Genomic DNA, 24,335 nt, shown 5'->3' with positions numbered 1-24,335 from the left:
AATATTCAAATCACAGAAAGGAGATTGGAGACCTGGCCTTAATCACCAAAACAGAGAGCTGTGTCAGTTGGGGCAACATTTTATATGCTTTCAAGCAAAACTGAAATTGATTATTTAAAAAATAATATTAATAATCATGCATAATGCAAAAGATAAATGCAGTTTTTTTTTCCTTTGTGTGTTGATGCTGTGGTCATTCAGAGGCTAAGGCTTCTGTCTGCAGCTGCTGTGAAGGCCAGCCTTTTTCTTTTCTTCTTTTTTTTTAACCATCACAAATCTCTAATAATATATCTTGTTGTGTGGTTAATTCTCTGAACAGATCATCTAAGACTTGTGCGGTGGTATTTACATCTAGTGAAATTATTAATTTTGGATGCAAATGGTGGTAGCATTTGTAGCAGCTATTGATAGCTTCATGACACTAGGTTTTAATCCACAGTCTCTTGATGATGTTAACCTGTCAATTATGATGTGTGCTGCTGCCTTTCTTGGCCAGGTTGCCCTTGCAAAAGAGGTCTCGATCTCAATGGGATTTTATTTTATCTGGTTAAATAAAGGTTATTATTATGTTACAGCCTTATTCCAAAATGGAGTAAATTAATTTTTCCCCTCAAAATTTTACACACAATATACCCCATAATGACAATGTGAAAAACGTTTTTTTTTTTTTTTTTTTTAGATTTTTGCAAATTAAAAAAAAGAAAGAAAAAAAACCACTTGTACGTAAGTATTCACACCCTTTGCTCAATACTTAAAACATAAAATGTGGAAAAAGTGAAGCAGTGAAGCACTGTGAATATTTTCCGGATGTACTGCAACATCACTGATGAGCAGATTACTTTTTTGTATTTTATTGTAAATTTTGATTATCTGATTTACTTTTTGTCGACTATAAATAGAACCTTTTTTTTTTTTTTTTTTTTTTTTTTGCTGAAGTCACAGTTGTGCATTTTGAATCAGTGACATGGTCACTGAAGCCAACTTCACATTTAAGAAGCTGAAATTTAGACATTTTGAAAAAGAATAAAATTATAAATGATCACAATAGGTAGCAGTCAATTTAATAATTCATTAATATTCAATAAAGTGTGTGTGATTAGATTAATGACTTTAATAACGGCTTCATCCCCATGAAGTGTTTAATATCTTGAGCGCTCGTCCTGTGCACCTTGGCTGGTTGGAATGTCCATTAATATTTGACATAATATATTTGGTTTTGTCTGTATTTTTGTAAACTATGACATGTCAAAAATATCAGCTGTGCATCACTTATGAGCATTTCCAGAAAAGCTTGCACAATGAACAAATTCTTATCAGTTTAATTAATTTACTTCATTTCAGATACCGCAACATGAATCCAAGGACAGGAAAATGGTGTTCACTTCAGGAACAGTTAACATGGATGTGAATATAAAGAAAATGGGTTATGCCCAAGGTGAGAGTCATTAATTTGATATTTATTAGATCCCTATAATAGGGTTTATTGTAAGTGAGGCATCGTCTTTTTTTTTTTTTTACAGGCGAGTCACTGAAAGTGCTTTCTTATATTCAGAACAACTCATCACGTGAAATCAAGCCAAAGTACTGTGTGTACAGTAAGCACAGCTTCTTTGCCATGGGAAGGAGAAGAGTCCATACAAAAGACTTACTGAAAGAGGAGGGAGAGTCCATCCGTCCTCACACTAGCAAAAAGGTGACACAGGTTATCAACATCCCCCATGATGCAGAACCATCCATCTTGAACTGTAGTATCATCAAAGCAGAGTACAGGCTCAAGGTAAATGTGACAGCACTGTTACTAAATTAATTATTAAGAAAATAGCTTTGTGAAGAAGAGAAAGCTGGAAAAAAGCCTTTTGTTCAGTTTGACTAACACATGACTTTTTCCTCTTTATAAAACATTAACCGAAGGAAATCCCAATTTGTCAAAAAAAAAAAAACTATAAAATGCCAAAATTTAATGCTCGCTTTTTTGCCACAGGTTCATCTGGATGTTAAATTTGCTTTGAACCCAGAGGTCAAACTACCAATAGTTATCTTACCTGCTTCTGGGGTTCCTGCTAAGAACCAACAGTCAGTATCTTCTGGGTCTGAATTTGCATCATTCAGGAACCCAAACCAGCCAACCAGAAGTGCAACAGCAACACGGTCAGCTGCACCCGAACTGGACGATCTCCCACCTCCCTATGAAGCGCATGCTATGTACCCTCACTATGGTGATTTTGCTACGACACTTTAGTTGTTGCACGATTAGGATACGCTGACATTCTAATCAAATCTTGAAATATTGTCTTGATCATGCTGAACACAATGTACGGTGGATATTTTTTCTAATATAGAGGTATAGTACTTTCCTTTTTCTGTTTGTGACATGGCACTTTAAATATCTTTTTATGGTGAAAAGTAGAAATGTTTTCATTCTTGACATACAGGTAAAATACTGTTCCTGTAGTTACTTAATTAGTCAAAATGACAACATAAACGTTACTACCGCATTTCCTTGATTAAACACCTGACCTTAAATAGGGACCTGCCTCATTTAATTGCAAGGGCAAAACTTCGTCTGGAAAAAAATGAACACCTGCCTTAAATGCATGGCGGTCGTATTTAAAGGCTGAGTCTCTCAAGTTAGCCGCCAGATGTCTTTGCCTGGCTGATTGTCCGTGTGAGCAGTCGCTGGTCAATATGTGGGTATGTGACAAGTGTCTAAATGGCGGCCTCCTGCTCCAGCCTGTGTGCTGGTTCCTGAGGGAGTGACTGCTCCTAGTGGTGTTGGTAAAAGGAAGTACAATTCCTACCCCATTGAGACAAAGCTGCAAGCTATCGCATTTACTGAAAAAAACAAACAAACAAACAAACAAAAAAAAAAAAACAGTAAGGTAGTTGCAGTTTAAATGAATTATTTTCTTTACATGAAGCAAAGGAAGCACAAAGTTAGCAGATGTATTTGATCAGCTTTGAAAAAAAAAATTGCTATAAAATATCAATCATTAAACTTTGATCATGTTCTGGTAGCTTTGACTATTGCAATTTTATTGCATCATACACAAATTTAATTGACTATACATGATTCATAACATGGTGTATAGTATATATTATTTAACCCTCAAGTGACCAAGTTATTTTGGCAGCTAAAATGATTGTGGGGTCATTTGTGACTCCATTATATTTTATACTTCTTAATGGCTATATTTGTGTTTATCATAACTATGCTGCTTCCTGTATATATGACAGATGTTTTGAAGAGTTAAAGTATAAGTCTTTATTGAAATGATACGATAAAGTCAAATCCTGTAATGCTAAACAAAAAATGCCTTTATGGGGTCATCGATGAACATACATAACTTTCATCGATGAACATACATAACTTTCATCGATGAACATACATAACTTTCTGTTAACCTTGGCACAGAGATTGGAAATTTATGGTTACACGCTTTTCATATATATATTATAATAGCCAAGTGGTCTCTGTGTGTATGCATGTGTATGGCTTGGATTAGAGTGAAACTGGGGAGAGCTGACATTTGCTGTTTGGTAATTTTGAGAAATTAGTGATTTTAGCTCACCAGTAAACAATGGACATTGTGCTGCAATGCACCATGGGAGTTTGGGGGTTTTAAATGTTATGTGGTTCATGTTAGTTTAACAGTGTTGTTAGTGTTATTGATTTATTGTGTTTTTGTAGTTCGATTGTTTTAGTCAGTTTACTTAAGTGTTATGTTGCTGTTACCATGAGTGGCATTCCTTGGCAAATTGTCTTTTCCTTCTAATGCTATCATGTAGGTGAACTGCAGGAGGAAGCTTGTGTGAGCATGTGTGAGATTTTGAGATTACCTGTGACTTGCTCTGGGGGTTGGCAGTGGTGGGCACAGTTCTGCTAATCCGCTAACCGCTAATTATCAAAGCTAATGTCTTCATTATCGGATTAGCTTTTCAGATCATTTTGAAAACCATCAGCGGACCAATTATCTTCCGATAAATTTTGGTCCGATAATTTTTAGACCACTAACATTTTTGCAGGCATGGTGAACAAAGCTTAACAATTACAAACATTTATGAAGTCTGATATCAAAGATTTGAGTAGCTACCTGTTAAATGTTTTGTAGTAGATGTACAGTTCTAGCTTCTGCAAGCAGAGGAGAGCTAGTTTCAGGAGAAACCACTCTATCCTCTGCAGACAAAGGAGAACTGGTCACAGAAAAGAAAGAAAAAAAAAATAAGATCAATTCTTTTGACCTGATACTGACTCGCTGGCAATATCACCCTAGTCATCCAGAGGCATACAGTTTTAATTTATGGTTCAAATTTTAACCAAACTAATTTCAGACACGTTATTTAACCCCTTCTAAGCCTGTATATCCCATCGATGGGAATTTCACTTTTTATTTGTGAGGTACTGACAAGCCAAAATGAGGCGGGTGGTAGGGAGTTAAATTAACGTCACATCTGAAGTTTTATAAAACGAAAATATCAAATATATGTTTTAGTTTGAAAGTAATGCACTCATTTTGAAGGTTTCAGTGTGGACATGCTGTCTCCAGTGCATTATGGTTTATCTCAGTACATTCACGACAGGAGAAATGCATATGCTCTGATCAGGCTCCACACATACAACAGTATTAAACCCTTTGTATATTGTGCTTAAAACTCTTGGGAATATACAACCCCAATTCCAATGAAGCTGTGACGTTGTGTAAATGTAAGTATAACAGAATATAATAATTTGCAAATCCTCTTCAACCTACTGTATATTCAATTGAATACACCACAAAGACAAGATATTTAATGTTCAAACTGATAGACTTTTTGTTTTTGTACAAATATTTGCTCATTTTGAAATGGATGCCTGCAACACGTTTCAATAAAGTTGGGACAGTGGTATGTTTACCACTGTGTTACATCACCTTTCCTTCTGACAACACTGTTGTCTTTGGGAACTGAGGACACTAATTGTTGAAGCTTTGTAAGTGGAATTCTTTCTCATTCTTGCTTGATGTACGACTTCAGTTGTTCAACAGTCCGGGGTCTCCGTTGTCGTATTTTGCGCTTCATAATGTGCCACACATTTTCAGTGGGCAACAGGTCTGGACTGCAGACAGACCAGTCTAGTACCCGCACTCTTTTATTATGAAGCCACGCTGTTGTAACACGTGCAGAATGTGGCTTGGCCTTATCTTGCTGAAATAAGCAGGGACGTCCCTGAAAAAGAGGTTTTTTTGGATGGCAGCATGTGTTGCTCCAAAACCTGGATGTACCTGTCAGCATTGATGGTGCCATCATAGATGTTTAAGTTGCCCATGCCATGGGCACTAACACACCCCATACCATCACAGATGCTGGCTTTTGAACTTTGCACTGGTAACAATCTGGATGGTCTTTTTCCTCTTTTGTCCCAAGGACACGACATCCATGATTTCCAAAAACAATATGAAATGTGGACTCATCAGACCACAGCACACTTTTGTTCAGTTGTTCACTTTGTGAACAACAACTGAACAAAAGTGAACAACTGTGTGCTCCTCGCCCCATCTTTGCTTGTGAATGGCTGAGCCTTTTGGGGATGCTCCTTTTATACCCAATTATGATGCTCATCTGTTTCCAAACAGGTGTTCTTTGAGCATTCATCAACTTTCCCAGTCTTTTGTTGCCCCCTCCCAACTTTTTTGAAATGTGTGCAGGCATTCATTTGAAAATGAGCAAATATTTGCACAAAAAAAAAAAGTCTATCAGTTTGAACATTAAATATCTTGTCTTTGTGGTGTATTCAATTGAATATAGGTTGAAGAGGATTTGCAAATCATTGTATTCTGTTTTTATTTACATTTTACACAACATCCCAACTTCATTGGAATTGGGGTTGTATTCTCTGAGGTTATAGACGCTGTTATTGTGTTTGTTTTATGTAAAAATGCCAGAAGAAGCTCAGGTTGCCTCTCCATTATTTTCAATTGGAAAATTGTTGTTGTTAGGAGAGACGGCATCCATCCCACTTTGGATGGAGCAGCTCTCATTTCTAGAAATCTGGCCAATTTTCTTAAATCCTCCAAACCGTGACTATCCAGGGTTGGGACCAGGAAGCAGAGTTGTAGTCTTACACACCTCTCTGCAGCTTCTCTCCCCCTGCCATCCCCTCATTACCCCATCCCCGTAGAGACGGTGCCTGCTCCCAGACTACCAATAACCAGCAAAAATCTATTTAAGCATAAAAATTCAAAAAGAAAAAATAATATAGCACCTTCAACTGCACCACAGACTAAAACAGTTAAATGTGGTCTATTAAACATTAGGTCTCTCTCTTCTAAGTCCCTGTTGGTAAATGATATAATAATTGAAACAGAAACCTGGTTACAGCAGGATGAATATGTTAGTTTAAATGAGTCAACACCCCCGAGTCACACTAACTGTCAGAATGCTCGTAGCACGGGCCGGGGCGGAGGATTAGCAGCAATCTTCCATTCCAGCTTATTAATTAATCAAAAACCCAGACAGAGCTTTAATTCATTTGAAAGCTTGTCTCTTAGTCTTGTCCATCCAAATTGGAAGTCCCAAAAACCAGTTTTATTTGTTATTATCTATCGTCCACCTGGTCGTTACTGTGAGTTTCTCTGTGAATTTTCAGACCTTTTGTCTGACTTAGTGCTTAGCTCAGATAAGATAATTATAGTGGGCGATTTTAACATCCACACAGATGCTGAGAATGACAGCCTCAACACTGCATTTAATCTATTATTAGACTCTATTGGCTTTGCTCAAAAAGTAAATGAGTCCACCCACCAATTTAATCATATCTTAGATCTTGTTCTGACTTATGGTATGGAAATAGAAGACTTAACAGTATTCCCTGAAAACTCCCTTCTGTCTGATCATTTCTTAATAACATTTACATTTACTCTGATGGACTACCCAGCAGTGGGGAATAAGTTTCATTACACTAGAAGTCTTTCAGAAAGCGCTGTAACTAGGTTTAAGGATATGATTCCTTCTTTATGTTCTCTAATGCCATATACCAACACAGTGCAGAGTAGCTACCTAAACTCTGTAAGGGAGATAGAGTATCTCGTCAATAGTTTTACATCCTCATTGAAGACAACTTTGGATGCTGTAGCTCCTCTGAAAAAGAGAGCTTTAAATCAGAAGTGTCTGACTCCGTGGTATAACTCACAAACTCGTAGCTTAAAGCAGATAACCCGTAAGTTGGAGAGGAAATGGCGTCTCACTAATTTAGAAGATCTTCACTTAGCCTGGAAAAAGAGTCTGTTGCTCTATAAAAAAGCCCTCCGTAAAGCTAGGACATCTTTCTACTCATCACTAATTGAAGAAAATAAGAACAACCCCAGGTTTCTTTTCAGCACTGTAGCCAGGCTGACAAAGAGTCAGAGCTCTATTGAGCTGAGTATTCCATTAACTTTAACTAGTAATGACTTCATGACTTTCTTTGCTAACAAAATTTTAACTATTAGAGAAAAAATTACTCATACCCATCCCAAAGACGTATCGTTATCTTTGGCTGCTTTCAGTGATGCCAGTATTTGGTTAGACTCTTTCTCTCCAATTGTTCTGTCTGAGTTATTTTCATTAGTTACTTCATTCAAACCATCAACATGTTTATTAGACCCCATTCCTACCAGGCTGCTCAAGGAAGCCCTACCATTATTTAATGCTTCGATCTTAAATATGATCAATCTATCTTTGTTAGTTGGCTATGTACCACAGGCTTTTAAGGTGGCAGTAATTAAACCATTACTTAAAAAGCCATCACTTGACCCAGCTATCTTAGCTAATTATAGGCCAATCTCCAACCTTCCTTTTCTCTCAAAAATTCTTGAAAGGGTAGTTGTAAAACAGCTAACTGATCATCTGCAGAGGAATGGTCTATTTGAAGAGTTTCAGTCAGGTTTTAGAATTCATCATAGTACAGAAACAGCATTAGTGAAGGTTACAAATGATCTTCTTATGGCCTCGGACAGTGGACTCATCTCTGTGCTTGTTCTGTTAGACCTCAGTGCTGCTTTTGATACTGTTGACCATAAAATTTTATTACAGAGATTAGAGCATGCCATAGGTATTAAAGGCACTGCGCTGCGGTGGTTTGAATCATATTTGTCTAATAGATTACAATTTGTTCATGTAAATGTGGAATCTTCTTCACAGACTAAAGTTAATTATGGAGTTCCACAAGGTTCTGTGCTAGGACCAATTTTATTCACTTTATACATGCTTCCCTTAGGCAGTATTATTAGACGGTATTGCTTAAATTTTCATTGTTACGCAGATGATACCCAGCTTTATCTATCCATGAAGCCAGAGGACACACACCAATTAGCTAAACTGCAGGATTGTCTTACAGACATAAAGACATGGATGACCTCTAATTTCCTGCTTTTAAACTCAGATAAAACTGAAGTTATTGTACTTGGCCCCACAAATCTTAGAAACATGGTGTCTAACCAGATCCTTACTCTGGATGGCATTACCCTGACCTCTAGTAATACTGTGAGAAATCTTGGAGTCATTTTTGATCAGGATATGTCATTCAAAGCGCATATTAAACAAATATGTAGGACTGCTTTTTTGCATTTACGCAATATCTCTAAAATCAGAAAGGTCTTGTCTCAGAGTGATGCTGAAAAACTAATTCATGCATTTATTTCCTCTAGGCTGGACTATTGTAATTCATTATTATCAGGTTGTCCTAAAAGTTCCCTAAAAAGCCTTCAGTTAATTCAAAATGCTGCAGCTAGAGTACTGACGGGGACTAGAAGGAGAGAGCATATCTCACCCATATTGGCCTCTCTTCATTGGCTTCCTGTTAATTCTAGAATAGAATTTAAAATTCTTCTTCTTACTTATAAGGTTTTGAATAATCAGGTCCCATCTTATCTTAGGGACCTCGTAGTACCATATCACCCCAATAGAGCGCTTCGCTCTCAGACTGCAGGCTTACTTGTAGTTCCTAGGGTTTGTAAGAGTAGAATGGGAGGCAGAGCCTTCAGCTTTCAGGCTCCTCTCCTGTGGAACCAGCTCCCAATTCAGATCAGGGAGACAGACACCCTCTCTACTTTTAAGATTAGGCTTAAAACTTTCCTTTTTGCTAAAGCTTATAGTTAGGGCTGGATCAGGTGACCCTGAACCATCCCTTAGTTATGCTGCTATAGACGTAGACTGCTGGGGGGTTCCCATGATGCACTGTTTCTTTCTCTTTTTGCTCTGTATGCACCACTCTGCATTTAATCATTAGTGATCGATCTCTGCTCCCCTCCACAGCATGTCTTTTTCCTGGTTCTCTCCCTCAGCCCCAACCAGTCCCAGCAGAAGACTGCCCCTCCCTGAGCCTGGTTCTGCTGGAGGTTTCTTCCTGTTAAAAGGGAGTTTTTCCTTCCCACTGTAGCCAAGTGCTTGCTCACAGGGGGTCGTTTTGACCGTTGGGGTTTTACATAATTATTGTATGGCCTTGCCTTACAATATAAAGCGCCTTGGGGCAACTGTTTGTTGTGATTTGGCGCTATATAAAAAAATTGATTGATTGATTGATTGAATCACTGTGAGCTGCAAAGCCGTGGTCACAACACGCCGTACTTGCACGTGTGTGCAGTCTACTTGCAAAAACGTGGGCTAAATTTGGACATCCATACATCGTAAGTACTGCCTCAGTACGAATTTACGCAGACACGCCGTAGAGGTTTTAGTGCATGCAGAACTTTCACTGCGGTCAGGCTGCGGATTCACCAGCAGTACAGATGACGCATGTTGTGAGTACTGCCTCCGTATGGATTCAAAGCAGCACATTTTCATTCAATTACTATTCAATTAACCAAATCCGTACGGAGGCAGTAGGCTACTCACCACATACTATGGAATTAAATTGTAGGTATCAGATCTTGAAGATTGTGATACACATATATAAATTAGAATTAAGTTGAAATTTAAAAAGCTGGTAATCAAGTGTGTAGTGAATATATTCCTCTATCAGTGTTTCACATCTTGTGTGACTTTTCACTAACTCTGATGTGGGGAGGCCGAGAGACTTGCATGCACGACGCAGCTTCTCACTTGAACTTGAACTTTATTTCCAAACTTCAGCAACACAGACACTCCACAGCTTCAGTCTGATAACTAGCTGTAACTTTTCGAGGCAAGTAAACACTCGTACAACTGACCGCTGCAGGCTGGACATGCTCATGCATCGCCGACCCTGAAAAACACCTGCCGCTCCGGTCCCGCTCATAACACACACATCAAAACAAAAGCCGACCCCACACACACACACACACACACACTGCTTTATTGTCAACTCTCTTTATTGTTACACTCCTAGAGATGTACTTTGAACGTACTCCCTCCCTCCTCTTGCTACTGCCTCCGTACCTCCGTACATTTTCACAAACACGTAGTGGCCGCGGAATCTGCAGAAAACATATGGCGAAAAAAAAAAAACGCATGGTGGTTGTGACTGGCACTTAAGCCACAGCAACTCTCTGATGCACAAAGGATTAATTATGGGTTAGGGTCTGAGCGTCTGGCTGCCAGTAGATGGCAGTGTTCTTGTATTTTAACCCCGGTTATATCAGACAGTTGTCTAATCACAAGTTGGCTATTGGCTTTTGCAAATGGCTTTTAATTTTTTTTTTTTTTTTTTTTTTTTTTTTTTTTTTTTTTTTACCAAATAAAAAAATGGCATATTTTACTAAAGCACATTTATATGTAAACACCAACACACACCTCACATTAAAGTGTTGGTTTTTACATAGAATGAATGAGTCAACCAATCAGTGTTAGCGGAGGCTCATTTTACCCATAATCCTTTTGGCATCTGTCCGTGTTTGTTACAAAACTTCAGAATTAGTGCATTATTTATAAACATGCGGTCGACAATGCCCTCCAACTTGCATCCAAAATGGAGGAAGGGAGGAAAGGAGCACATGTTCACCCGCTCGCAGCTGCATTCCCACAATGCATTTCAAGAAAAGCATGATGATGCAGGCGTTGTTATCCTCAAAGTCAAGTTGACTTACATTTCTAATTCAGTTGGGCCTGGATTTTCAAATTAGCATTTATTTTGTAGTTGAGACGTTTTTAACTAATAATTTCATGTTATTATAACAACCTCAGTAATCATGTGTCTTAATGACGTAGAATAATATGTTAAGATAACAAACAGACAAAATCACAATTTACAGTGTAGTTGCAAGCGTACCAGAGACAATAATGAAAGTTATCGGTTAGCTGAAGCTTCTGATAATTTTTGGGGTGGTTTATCAGTTTAGCTTCATAAAAGATAACTTTTCAGTCAGCTGATTATCTGTTATCGAAACTAAGTTTTTGGTTAGCTGTGCCCACCACTGGGGGTTGTTAAGGTTAGACCTTACTTGTGTGAAGCACCTTGAGGCAACCAGGTTGTGATTTGGTGCTATATAAATGAAAATCAATTGAAATTGAAAACTTGCTTACATGTTCTGAGGTTATGCACGCTCACATCTTTAAGATGTCTTATAAATCACTTCAGAGGTGTTACCTGCTTTCAAAAATGATGTTTTTAGATTTAGAAGTGTTTATTTCTCACTAACTGTATACAAAATATATGCAAAACCTATTAAGGTATATAGAAATAAGCTATTTTGGAGCATCTTCCACCATCTGGTTGATTTTGTTTGAGTGAGCAACCAGTCACCGTGTCCATCCCAGCATCCCTCGTGTAGATCAGAAAGCTCCCACGTGATGTATGACGTTGCTACCAAATGTAGGTCATGGCATCTGATCACTTGAATTTCCCCCCTTCAGAAGGAGAAATTCTAAATTGTTTCCACAGTGTGAATTTTGATAATACTGACAATATCATGAGTTCTTTATTTAAATGCTAAGGACTACAATTATAGTGGGGCCAAAGACCATTTTTTTTATGACTTAAATCTTTAAAAACCCAGAGGTCATAAGGTAAGGTCATTGGGTAAGTTGTCAAAATATCTGCCGATTATCACCCAATGTAGTATGCATGTTAGGCATATTGACCCCAAGAAAGCTACTGACTTTGGGGTTAAAAGGTCAAAGTTCACTGGAGCATATTTTTGTATATAGTATTATTCTATATTTATTATCTTGGTTTGACATGCATACGTACTCGGCGTCCTGCTATTTGTACATATATGCCACCTTTCTTTTGCAAAGTTGCTACTGCTGTTGTGACATTGCAAACTTTTTCATGTTGACGTAATAAAGGAATATCATATCTTTGACTCTGTACTTGTTTGTCTTAAAGTAATAATGAATAGATGGATGGATGAGCTTTATTGTCTTTGTTATTACACGAGTGCAACAACAATGAAATTACGTCCACACTCAAATTACCACAGACAAGATACAGCAATTAATCCATAATTATTACTTGTTTACCATAATAATGGCACACATCAGAATTAAGACAACACATATACATTTCACATTGTTTATGTGCGCTAAACTTGAAACAGTTCATTATCCGAACTGAGGCGATGTGAGTGTGGGGAGCCGCAGCAACATGTAGTCGCGCCGCCGCCAGCTTGGGGGGGTGACCTACAGCAGCTAAAACTGCACAGCACCCTGGAGGGGGAAGGGAGTGGCGTGAGCACGGGCCGGGATGGGGTGTGGGATGAGGACAGGAGGGGGTAGGGGGGAGGTGGGAGGTGGGAGCATGCTTTCAGTCTCTGTCCATGTGCGAGTCAAATGAGTCAGTTTCTGTCCGTGTGTGCTGGAGTTGGAAAGATAAGAAGGCAGCCGAAGGTTCACCAAGGTCGTAGAAATTCTTCTGGAGGAAAACAACGGGGCATTTTGTCCCTCAGAGGCTGATACGCCTGCCATGTTTATGGTTGAGCAGTGAAAAACACCTTTACAGCTTCACATGAACAACCAGATCCAATTATGAACATTATCTTGTCTCCGACATCTTCCTTTGCAAGGTGTACATTTGCTCCGAGATGTTAACCATTTTGCGCCTGAGTTCAAGGGTTAACGCAGTCTGAGAATGTATCGCCTTGCCCAACTCATTAATCATGACGGACAAGTGAGGGGTCGTGGTTCTGGTGACAGCCGTCTTGCCAATTTTCCGGTAGGTCTGGGCAGCACATAAACCAATAAGTACCAGCCCTCCTACAGTGAAACCAAATATAAATAAATCCTCAACATCCTCCACAGAGAATGGCACAAAACATGCGACACGCCAAGTCTCCCAGGAGTCAAGAACATAGCCCGCAGGGTAGGTTACATCTTTCTTTCTTTAATATTTATTTCATTCATTTAAAAGAAAAGCAGAAACAAAGCACCACAACACCAGAATGAAAAGGAGCAGAAAGAAGAACCCCTTTTAACAATACAATCTTTCAATATCCAGCATCATAGTCAACATTATTTAACAGATTGCATTTCTTTAACTTGTCACATACCACTGACCCATTTCATAATTATGACCATTAATTAATAGATTACATTTCTGACAGGTTACATTTTAAACTTAAGACACTCCAAACATTATTAACAGATTACCTTTGTTTTGTTTTGTTTTTTTACTTTCTTGCAGCCCACTGACTTATTTCATAGTTTCATACTTACTTAATACATCTAATTTAATACGTTTTTTAAAATAATTTAAGCGACCTTAATTCTTTAATTTCTTTATTAAGATTGTTCCATAATTTTACACCATTTACTGCAATACTCCTTTCCTTTACTTTGGTTCTAAATCTTGGTTTTTTAAAGACTTCTATTCCTTTCAATTTATAACTACTTTTTTTTCAAACATATTTTGAATGTTTGTTGGTAAAGTATTTTTATTAACTTGGTACATTGTAATATTTTCAAATCGACTAAATCATGAAATTTAAGTACCCTATACTTAATAAACAATGGATTAGATGGATCTCTAAAACCACTGTTACTAATCACTTTTAAAGCTCTTTTCTGCAAAATAAAGGTTATATATAGGTTGTATATGTTGATCCCCAGATTTCTACACAATAAGTTAAATATGGGACAATCAATGAATTGTACAATGTTAATAAACCATAACTATTTAATGAATATTTTACTTTATGCAAAACAGCAATGGCTTTCGCTATTTTTCCTTTTATGTAATTTATGTGTGACTTCCATGTAAGATCTTCATCAATCATGACTCCTAAAAATTTTGTTTCTTTTACCCTTTGTATATCCATTCCATCTATTTGTAATGAGACATTATTTTTTTTTCCGCTCTATCATTAAACAATATAAAATTTTAGTGGTTTATATCAAACCAATGTTTAACTTTTCCAACTCTGTATTTATCACTTGTGCTACTAACAGCTGATGAGAGATTTTGAGGTGATACTGTCGCTTTAAGGACTTCCCACGGAGCGATACGTCTTGCAGCACTCCCAGGCGCCGTCGTCAGCCTGTTTCAAGCTGAAAACCTCCACATTTCAGGCTCTACTGATCCAGGACGTCGTGAGAGAACAGAGAAGTTTCAGAAGAAGTCGGTTTCAGCATTTTATCTGGATATTCCACTGTTAAAGGAGATTTTTTTTTAATGAAAGACGTGCGGATGGATTGCAGCGTCAACTCGCAGCCGCCGCGATGCTCCGCCACAGGAAAAACACCTCCGTTGGAAGCCTTAAGGACAAGTTGGAACATGCCCAACTGTTAAACAATTTCTCAGATACTCACTCCACTGAAAGCCATCAAATGCCACCTGGATTTTACAAATGGTTATCAACACAGAGGTGTTTTTCCTGTGCCGCCGCACTGCGCCGGCTGCGTCCCGACGCGCGGACCCGTCCGCACGTCTTTCATTAAAAAAAACTTTAACAGTGGAATATCCGGATAAAATGCTGAAACCGACTTCTTCTGAAACTTCTCTGTTCTCTCACAACGTCCTGGATCAATAGAGCCTGAAATGTGGAGGTTTTCAGCTTGAAACAGGCTGACGCCGCCGCCTGAGAGTGCTGCGCGACGTCTCGCACCATGGGAAGTCCTTAAAGCGACAGTATCACCTCAAAATCTCTCATCAGCCGTTAAAATTTTCACCGAAAACCAGCTTAATTTTTCGAACCATGTCCACTTCGATGTGCCTCACAGATTTAGAAAATTTTTGATCAAACAAAGCGGCAGTCTCTCAGCAACTTCTCAGACAACGCAATTCCGACGAGGGGCTGGACGGCTCCTCCCATAAGGAGTGCTCACAGGCGGATGACGTCACCGACAGGCGTGGAAAAACTCACGCATGCGCACAAGGGTTCAAGCATGTCTGACGTAAAAACATATGAATGAAATCCATATAGTTTTTGAAAAAAATTAAAAGGACCTATACTTTATTGACAGCCCTCGTACTTTCATCAATATTAGTCTATGTCATATATTTTATCATCTGTTTCCATGTTTGATCTGATTTTTTGTTGGTCCAATTACCAACAGACGTCATATTTGATTGTCTATTCAGGTCTGTATTTCGTAAGGTCCTCCATGTTTTTGATTTGTATACCGTTTGTTCCTTCTTTTACTCTAATCCACACCCTACAATTCCAGACCCATGTAGCAACAATATGTTTCTGTTTTCTTAGTAGTCTTGCTTCCCTAGCAATATCTGCATTTTTTTTCGTTAGATGCTCATTTATATAGACACTCGTTCCTTTCAAATTCTTTGCCTGCCTTAATAACTCATTTTTATATTTTTCTGCTTGTTAGTTTATTTTTTCTATCTTTAGTTTTCTATCTTTAGTTGGAATAGTATAACAGTCTGATATCGTGTCTTGATGGATGACTATACCTTTTTGATATAAAAAGTTTGTAACTTGTTGTTCCAATGATTGTCGTTCTTCAGGTGGTGCATCCTCCCCACTAGCTCCACCAGAATCCACCACCCTTGCATATGTCCGATGTTTTGTTTCTAGTCCAGATATTATAACATCATCTTTTCTAGTGAATTGTTAAGTTCATCTACACGTTGCTCAAGTTTCTTAATGATCTTGTCCTTCTCTTTAACCAGATTTTGGAGTTCTTTAATCTCCATCAGCTTGTCTAAATTAGACATGTCTTTTGATATACGGTTTTAATGAGGTCTTTATCTCCTCTATATCTTCCTTGAGTTTATCTGTTTTCCTGGGTGGTGCCATGCCGACTATCGTGGCTCAGTATGGCCACTGTTGATTACAAAAACAATTCTCACCCGTAGCCTCCACCACCACAGGTCCGGTCGCCGCACACCAACCCTCCCCATTGCTAACCTCATTCACAGCCGCCCCCAGCCACGGTCGTAGCTACCGCTAGCCACGAATGTAGCCGTAGGCAACCTCAGATATAATCGCCTCCAGCCTCAGATGTCACCGCCGCTGCCAGCCCCGGATGTAGCCGACGCTAGCCGCGGATATAGCTGCCGCTAACCTCGGATGTAGCCGATGCCGCGGGCCTGGATATATCGCCCTCACCGATGCCGCGGGCCTGGATGAACCGCCTCCGCCGATGCCGCGGGCCTGGATGAACCGCCTCCGCCGAAGCCGCGGGCCTGGATGTAGCCGCCGTTAGCCTCGGATGTAGCCGACGCCGCGGGCCTGGATGTAGCCGCCGTTAGCCTCGGATGTAGCCGACACCGTGGGCCTGGATGTATCACCCCACCAACGCCGCGGGCCTGGATGAACCGCCTCCACCGACGCCGTGGGCCTGGATAAGCCGCCTCCGCTGATGCCGCGGGTCCGGATGAACCACCTCCGCCGATACCGCGGGCCTGGATCTGGGCACGCAGGGTACCCCGGCCCTGGTTTCCTTGTTGAAAAATGGTGTCAATAGCGTTCAGAGACCAGGTGATCAATTCCATGGTTAATCCAATATGGTTTGAAGAATTCAGTCTGGTGAAGTAGGGGACTTGAAGATTGGAGCAGAGATAGAGGAGAGAGGAGGAGATGTGACCGCCCTCGCCAGAGTCCCAAGCACCAACAAAGACAGAATGAAGAATGAAGACAGAATTCTAAATACACTTTCACACTTACCCTGGTTGTTGTAGATTTTTTAAGTTTGGTTAGAGAAGTGGGAATGCTGCCTTCAGAGAGCATGAAAAATCCTATCAATGCCACTAATTTTGTACTGGCCAAACAAACTGATTGCCCATTCCACTCTTGTTTCATTAACTATATTACCCGCTATAGTCCAGTCTTCCACAGTGGGGACACAAGAAGGCTCATCCAGTTTATGCTCCTCAGTAACCCCCAGGAAGTGGACCTGGAGCAGATTCTTTAGGACATTCACCTGGGTGTTCAAAATGCTCGATGGTGGACAAAGAAACTGAAGGTGATTGACTGGATCCTTTCTTAAGATTCTATACAGTTTGGAGGAGGCACTTTGTCCCTCCGTCTCTCCACAGAATATTCTCCAGGAAAGTCTTTTGGCTTCTTAATGGCTGCTTTGTAACTATTTCTTGTCTTAACATTTTGCTCCCAACTTTTTCCAGATGTTTGAGCTTTATATCTGCAGCACTTGGCCCTGACGTCTTGCCGGAGTCCTGTCTGTTAGCTCTGGTGTCCACCATGATGGCTTCTTACCAGGCTTCCAGGTCTTCTGCGGACAAGCCCTCTCATAGGCTCTCAACACAGTCTCCTGTAAACTGGAAACGTCACTTTCTATATCTTGTACAGTTTTCTTCTTTCGGCTGTTCCCGTTAAGGGTCGCCACAGCAGATCAATTGTTTCCATCTCACCCTGAACCTCCTCTTTGGCCTCCCTCTTCTCCCTCTGCCTGGTTGCTTCATCCTCAGCATTGTTCTCCCTATATACCTCCTCTGCACATGTCCAAACCATCTCAATCTCACATCTCTGACTTTGTCTCCAAAACGTCCCACCTGAGCTGTTCTTCTGATATGTTCATTCCTAATCCTGTCCATTCTCATCACTTCCAAAGAAAATCACAACATCTTCAGCTCTGCTCCTTGTCTTTTGTTAGCGCCACCATCTCTAAGCCGTACAACATAGCTGGTCTCACTACTGTCTTGTAAACTTTCATCTTCACTCTTGGAGATATTTTTCTATCACAAATCACTCCCGCCATCTTTCTCCACCCACTCCACCCTGCCTGCGGTCTTTTCTTTACCTCTCTACCACACTCTCCATTACTTTGGACAGTTGAGCCCATGTATTTAAACTCATCAACTTTCACCATTTCTACTCCACGTAACTGCACTATTTGACTGGGCTCCCTCTCATTTACACACATGTACTCAGTCTTGCTCTTACTGACTTTCATTCCGCTTCTCTCCAGAGCATATCTGCACATGTCAGCCTGTTCTCTAGATTAGATTTGATTAGAACTAGAACTTTATTGAATCCCTTGGAAATACTCCCTCGGGGTAATTGAGGTTCCAGCAGCCTTGTATAGCAACACACAGGGTAAGGACCACACAGATTATCAAAAGTGAAAGTAAAAAAGAAAAACAGTTTGCAAATATAAATACATACTAGAATTGCCAGGCATACTGATCAATACTGATTTAATGGCTACTACTGTTCCACTCATTCTCAACCTCTCTCTTCCTGTTACTCCTCTTCCCCCTGAGTGCGGAGTTGTACAGGCTGTTGCAAAGATTCAATCTCAACATTCAGATGCATTGATTATAATATCAGGGGACTTCAACCATATTGATGTGAGCTCTCATTTAGGAGGTTTTACACAATATGCTGATTGTCCTACTAGGCATAACAATATTTTAGATCTGTGTTATGTTAACCTTAAGAATGCATACAATGTTGTGGCTTTGCCTTCGCTTGGCAAGTCTGACGATAATCTTATCCACCTCAGACTGTCATACAAACCTTGTGTGATGAGACTGCCCATAATAAGGAGATCTTTCACACAGTGGACCCCAGAGGCTAGTGAAGCTCTGAGAGATTGTTTTACTTCTACTGTTTGGGACATAATGTTGGGTTCAGGGGAGACCAACTCTGACATGGATGTAGTTGTGGACTGTGTTACAGGCTACAACCCCTGGCAAAAATTATGGAATCACCGGCCTCGGAGGATGTTCATTCAGTTTTTTAATTTTGTAGAAAAAAAGCAGATCACAGACATGACACAAAACTAAAGTCATTTCAAATGGCAACTTTCTGGCTTTAAGAAACACTATAAGAAATCAGGAAAAATAATTGTGGCAGTCAGTAACGGTTACTTTTTTAGACCAAGCAGAGGGAAAAAAACTATGGACTCACTCAATTCTGAGGAAAAAATTATGGAATCATGAAAAACAAAAACGCTGCAACACATCACTAGTATTTTGTTGCACCACCTCTGGCTTTTATAACAGCTTGCAGTCTCTGAGGCATGGACTTAATGAGTGACAAACAGTACTCTTCATCAATCTGGCTCCAACTTTCTCTGATTGCTGTTGCCAGATCAGCTTTGCAGGTTGGAGCCTTGTCATGGACCATTTTCTTCAACTTCCACCAAAGATTTTCAATTGGATTAAGATCCGGACTATTTGCAGGCCATGACATTGATCTTATGTGTCTTTTTGCAAGGAATGTTTTCACAGTTTTTGCTCTATGGCAAGATGCATTATCATCTTGAAAAATGATTTCATCATCCCCAAACATCCTTTCAATTGATGGGATAAGAAAAGTGTCCAAAATATCAGTGTAAACTTGTGCATTTATTGATGATGTAATGAAAACCTTCTCCCCAGTGCCTTTACCTGACATGCAGCCCCATATCATCAATGACTGTGGAAATTTACATGTTCTCTTCAGGCAGTCATCTTTATAAATCTCATTGGAACGGCACCAAACAAAAGTTCCAGCATCATCACCTTGCCCAATGCAGATTCGAGATTCATCACTGAATATGACTTTCATCCAGTCATCCACAGTCCACGACTGCTTTTCCTTAGCCCACTGTAACCTTGTTTTTTTCTGTTTAGGTGTTAATGATGGCTTTCGTTTACCTTTTCTGTATGTAAATCCCATTTCCTTTAGGCAGTTTCTTACAGTTCGGTAACAGACGTCGACTCCAGTTTCCTCCCATTCGTTCCTCATTTGTTTTGTTGTGCATTTTCGATTTTTGAGACATATTGCTTTAAGTTTTCTGTCTTGACGCTTTGATGTCTTCCTTGGTCTACCAGTATGTTTGCCTTTAACAACCTTCCCATGTTGTTTGTATTTGGCCAGAGTTTAGACACAGCTGACTGCGAACAACCAACATCTTTTGCAACATTGCGTGATGATTTACCCTCTTTTAAGAGTTTGATAATCCTCTCCTTTGTTTCAGTTGACATCGCTCGTGTTGGAGCCATGATTCATGTCAGTCCACTTGGAGCAACAGCTCTCCAAGGTGTGATTACTCCTTTTTAGATGCAGACTAACGAGCAGATCTGATTTGATGCAGGTGTTAGTTTTGGGGATGAAAATTTACAGGGTGATTCCATAATTTATTCCTCAGAATTGAGTGAGTCCACATTTTTTCCCTCTGCTTGGTCTAAAAAAGTAACCGTTACTGACTGCCACAATTATTTTTCTTGATTTCTTATAGTGTTTCTTAAAGCCAGAAAGTTGCCATTTGAAATGACTTTAGTTTTGTGTCATGTTTGTGATCTGCTTTTTTTCTACAAAATTAAACAACTGAATGAACATCCTCCGAGGCCGGTGATTCCTTAATTATTGTCACGGGTTGTACATTAATTTCTGTGCAGATGTGGTGGCACCTATGAAAACTGTTAGATGTTTTCCAAACAATAAACCTTGGATAAGAAATGACATGAAACAGCTCCTAAACAGAAAGAAGGAGATGTTTAGGTTAGGAGACTGGGATAGGCTTAGGATGGTGCAGCGTGAGGTGAAGAGGAGCGCTAGGAGGGCCAGGAGAGTCTACAAAGAGAGACTTGAGAGGAAACTGCAGAACAACAACACACAGGAAGTGTGGAGGGGCATGAGAGCCATCACAGGCTACAAGGAGTGGGGGAGTGTGGCACACTGTAATGGGGATATGGCGGATGAGTTCAACCATTTTTACAATCGGTTTGACTCTGCTTCTCTGACATGGACATGTACATCCAGCAGCACCTCCATCTCTGCTGCTGGTGCCTCCTGCTGGATTCCACCCAGCGGCTGTTCCACCTCTGCTCCTGCTGGTTCCTGCTGTGCCCCATCCAGTGTCTGTTCCACCTGTACTCCTGCTGCTGACTCCCGCTGTGCTTCACCCGGCGGCTGTTTCACCTCTACTGCTGCTGGTTCCAGCTGTGCTCTACCCAGCGGCTGTTGCACCTCTGCTGCTGCTGGTTCCAGCTGTGCTCTACCCAGTGGCTGTTGCACCTCTGCTGCTGTGGGCTCCAGCTGTGTTCCACCCAGCAGCTGTTCCACCTCTGCTGCTGCTGGTTCCTGCTGTGCTCCACCTGGTGGCTGTTCCATCTCTGCTGCTGCTGGTTCCGGCTGTACTCTACTCAGTGACTGTTGCACCTCTGCTACTGTTCCTGCCTCCTGCTGTGGTCCACCTAGTTACTGTTCCACCTCTGCTACTGTTCCTGGCTCCTGCCGTGGTCCACCCAGTGACTGTTCCACCTCTGCTGCTGTTCCTAGCTCCTGCTGTGCTCCACCCAGTGACTGTTCCACCTCTGCTGTTGTTGCTGGCTCCTGCTGTGCTCCACCTGGCAGCTGTTCCACCCCTGCTGCTGTTAATGGGTCCAGCTGTGTTCCATCCAGTGACTGTTCCACCTCTGTTGCTGCTGCTGGCTCCTGCTGTGCTCCACCTGGCGGCTGTTCGATCTCTGCTGTTCCTGGCTCCTACTGTGATCCACCCGGCAGCTGTTCCATCTGCTCTGCTTCACCCAGCGGCTGTTCCACCTTTCCTGCTGCTTGTGAGTGTTATTTCACGGTGGAGGAGGTGCGTGATGAGCTGAGGAGAGTTCGCCCGGGGAAGTCTGCTGGTCCTGATGGGGTAGCTCCAAGGCTCCTGAAGGGCTGTGCAGCAGAGTTGGCGATTCCTCTATATACCATCTTCAACCGGAGTCTTCGAAGAGGATGCATCCCTGCCTTGTGAAAAACATCATGCCTTGTACCAGTGCCCAAGGTGCCAAGGCCTGCAGGGATGAAGGACTACAGACAAGTAGCTCTTATGTCTGTGATAATGAAGACTCTGGAAAGGCTGCTACTCTGACTGCTCAGACCCCAGGTGGAGCGGGCTTTGGACTAATTACAATTCGCCTACCAGGAGAATATCAGGGTGGATGATGCAGTCCTCTTCTTGCTGCAGCGGTCCCTGTTGTTTTTAGCGGTGTCAGGAGGCTATGTGAGGTTGATGTTTTTTGATTTCTTGAGTGCCTTCAGTACAATCCAGCCTAAATTACTAAAGGCAAACTGGAGAGTACACCACCAAGACCAAGGAGATGATTATTGATTTCAGCAGAAGGCCCTTCCACACACCAATCACCATCAACGGTGAGGTGATAGAGGTTGTCCAGTCCTATAAATTTTTGGGAGTCCATCTGGACAACAAGCTGGACTGGTCGTTACATGCATGTGCCTTGTATAAGAAAGGACAGAGTAGGCTCAACTTCCTGAGGAGGCTCAAATCATTTAATGTCAGCAGTGAAATGTACATTTTTATCACTGTTGTAGCCAGTACTGTGTTTTTTGGGGTTGTCTGCTGGGGTGGGGGGGTGATGTGGTATGACCCTGAGAGTCTGTCTGCTCAGAGGAGCAATCGCAACAACAGGCTCCTTTCCCTGCGCTGCAGAGCAGAATGTTATAAGAGTTCTTTTGTCCCCTCTGCTATAAGACTTTATAACAGCTTGGTCTGAACATTTGCATTTTATTTGTTAGTGATTTTTAAGTTAACTATGTATTTTTATGTGTTTATGCGTGGATGTGTTGCTGCTGGACAGCGGAATTTCTCCTTTGGGGATCAATAAAGTATCTATCTACCTACCTACCTACCAACCACTGCACATCTCACTGTTGTCACACTATCCTTGGATATGTCCTGAACTACCTTAACATACTTCTCTGCCACTCCAGACTTCCTCATACAGTACCATAACTCTTCTCTTGGCACCCTGTCATAAGCTTTTTCTAAGTCCACAAACACACAATGTAACTCCTTCTGGCCTTCTCTATACTTCTCAGCGCAAACATTGCATCGTAGTGCTCTTTCTCGGCATAAAACCATACTGCTGCTCACAGATCTTCACCTGTTTTATACACCTAGCTTCTACTACTCTTTCCCATAACTTCATTCTGTGTCTGATCAACTTCATTCATTCTGTGGAATGTTCCAAACAGGTGTTCTTTCAGCATTCATCAACTTTCCCAGTCTTTTGTTGCCACTATCCCAGCTTTTTTGAAATGTGTTGCAGGCATCCATTTCAAAATAAGCAAATATTTGTAAAAACAAAAAAGTCTATCCGTTTGAACATTAAATATCTTGTCTTTGTGGTGTATTCAGTTGAATATAGGTTGAAGAGGATTTACAAATCACTGTTTTCGGTTTTTATTTACATTTCACACAACGTCCCAACTTCATTGGAATTGGGGTTGTAGTTATACAAACATGTTCCTTGCTATTAGATGCTGAAGGGTCTGTTAATTCAGCGAACACACTGCATATATTTCGTAACTAAAAATGTGTTAATGTTTCCCTTTGTTTTTGATTTGTATGATATGGTCTGAGAATATGTTTGACATACTGATAAATAATTTAAATGATTCACAGAAATGTGACTTATTGGTTAAAATCTAATTTTTGGCAATGTTGTAAGTATTCTTTGAGCATTTCAGTTGTGAGAAAGTGTGTTAATCTCAACTAGATCACAATAAAATTATTTTTAGGCAACATCATTGAAAAATAAACTCATCACCCTCACACAGGGCAGGAATGCAAAATCTTAGCAAGGAATTCTGATACTATCCGTGCTATGTTTGCTGAACGTTTTATCCAACCGGTGTGTCTGTGTTACTGCACGTCAGTGCAAGCAACTTCACCTGCAGGCAGTTGATCAAACATCTTGCAGATCAAAGGAATTCTGCACCAAGTCACAAATCATCCTACAGCAGTCTAATCCATCTTTCACCAGCATCTGACAGTGGCACACCTTAATCAACAATCTGTAGGAAAATATTGAACCAAAACACAATCCTGGGCATGCTCCAAAAATAGTTAAAGTTAAAATGTTCATAGAATTTCTCTTACAAAGGTTGTTAAAAAGCCATTTTTATTTAAGAGGCTCATAAAAGCAAATGTGCATTTCCATCAACCCAATCACTCTCAGAGGCTTGAAAGAGGATTTTGAGGGGTTCTAGAACCCAGAGGATGTGCCACCCCCCAAATGTATGATTTGTCTTTTGTTCAAGTAAGTCCTGCTATTG

At 40.6% G+C, this 24,335-nt stretch overlaps 1 protein-coding gene across 1 annotated transcript in view; it reads left to right on the top strand.

Moving 5' to 3' along the window:
* LOC117509949 overlaps window positions 1-24,335 on the top strand; it is a 64,647-nt gene that overhangs the window by 9,507 nt on the left and 30,805 nt on the right. The window contains exons 5-10 of the mRNA XM_034169559.1: window positions 1,342-1,435; window positions 1,521-1,777; window positions 1,982-2,238; window positions 2,674-2,691; window positions 20,754-20,950; window positions 21,033-21,829. Of these exons, the coding sequence (XP_034025450.1) occupies window positions 1,342-1,435; window positions 1,521-1,777; window positions 1,982-2,238; window positions 2,674-2,691; window positions 20,754-20,950; window positions 21,033-21,829 (1,620 nt within the window). The remainder of the gene's footprint in view (window positions 1-1,341; window positions 1,436-1,520; window positions 1,778-1,981; window positions 2,239-2,673; window positions 2,692-20,753; window positions 20,951-21,032; window positions 21,830-24,335) is intronic.

This window comes from Thalassophryne amazonica, chromosome 5 (assembly GCF_902500255.1).
Source record: "Thalassophryne amazonica chromosome 5, fThaAma1.1, whole genome shotgun sequence".
Lineage (NCBI taxonomy): Eukaryota > Metazoa > Chordata > Actinopteri > Batrachoidiformes > Batrachoididae > Thalassophryne > Thalassophryne amazonica.
This window is presented reverse-complemented; position numbering and strand designations above follow the sequence as displayed.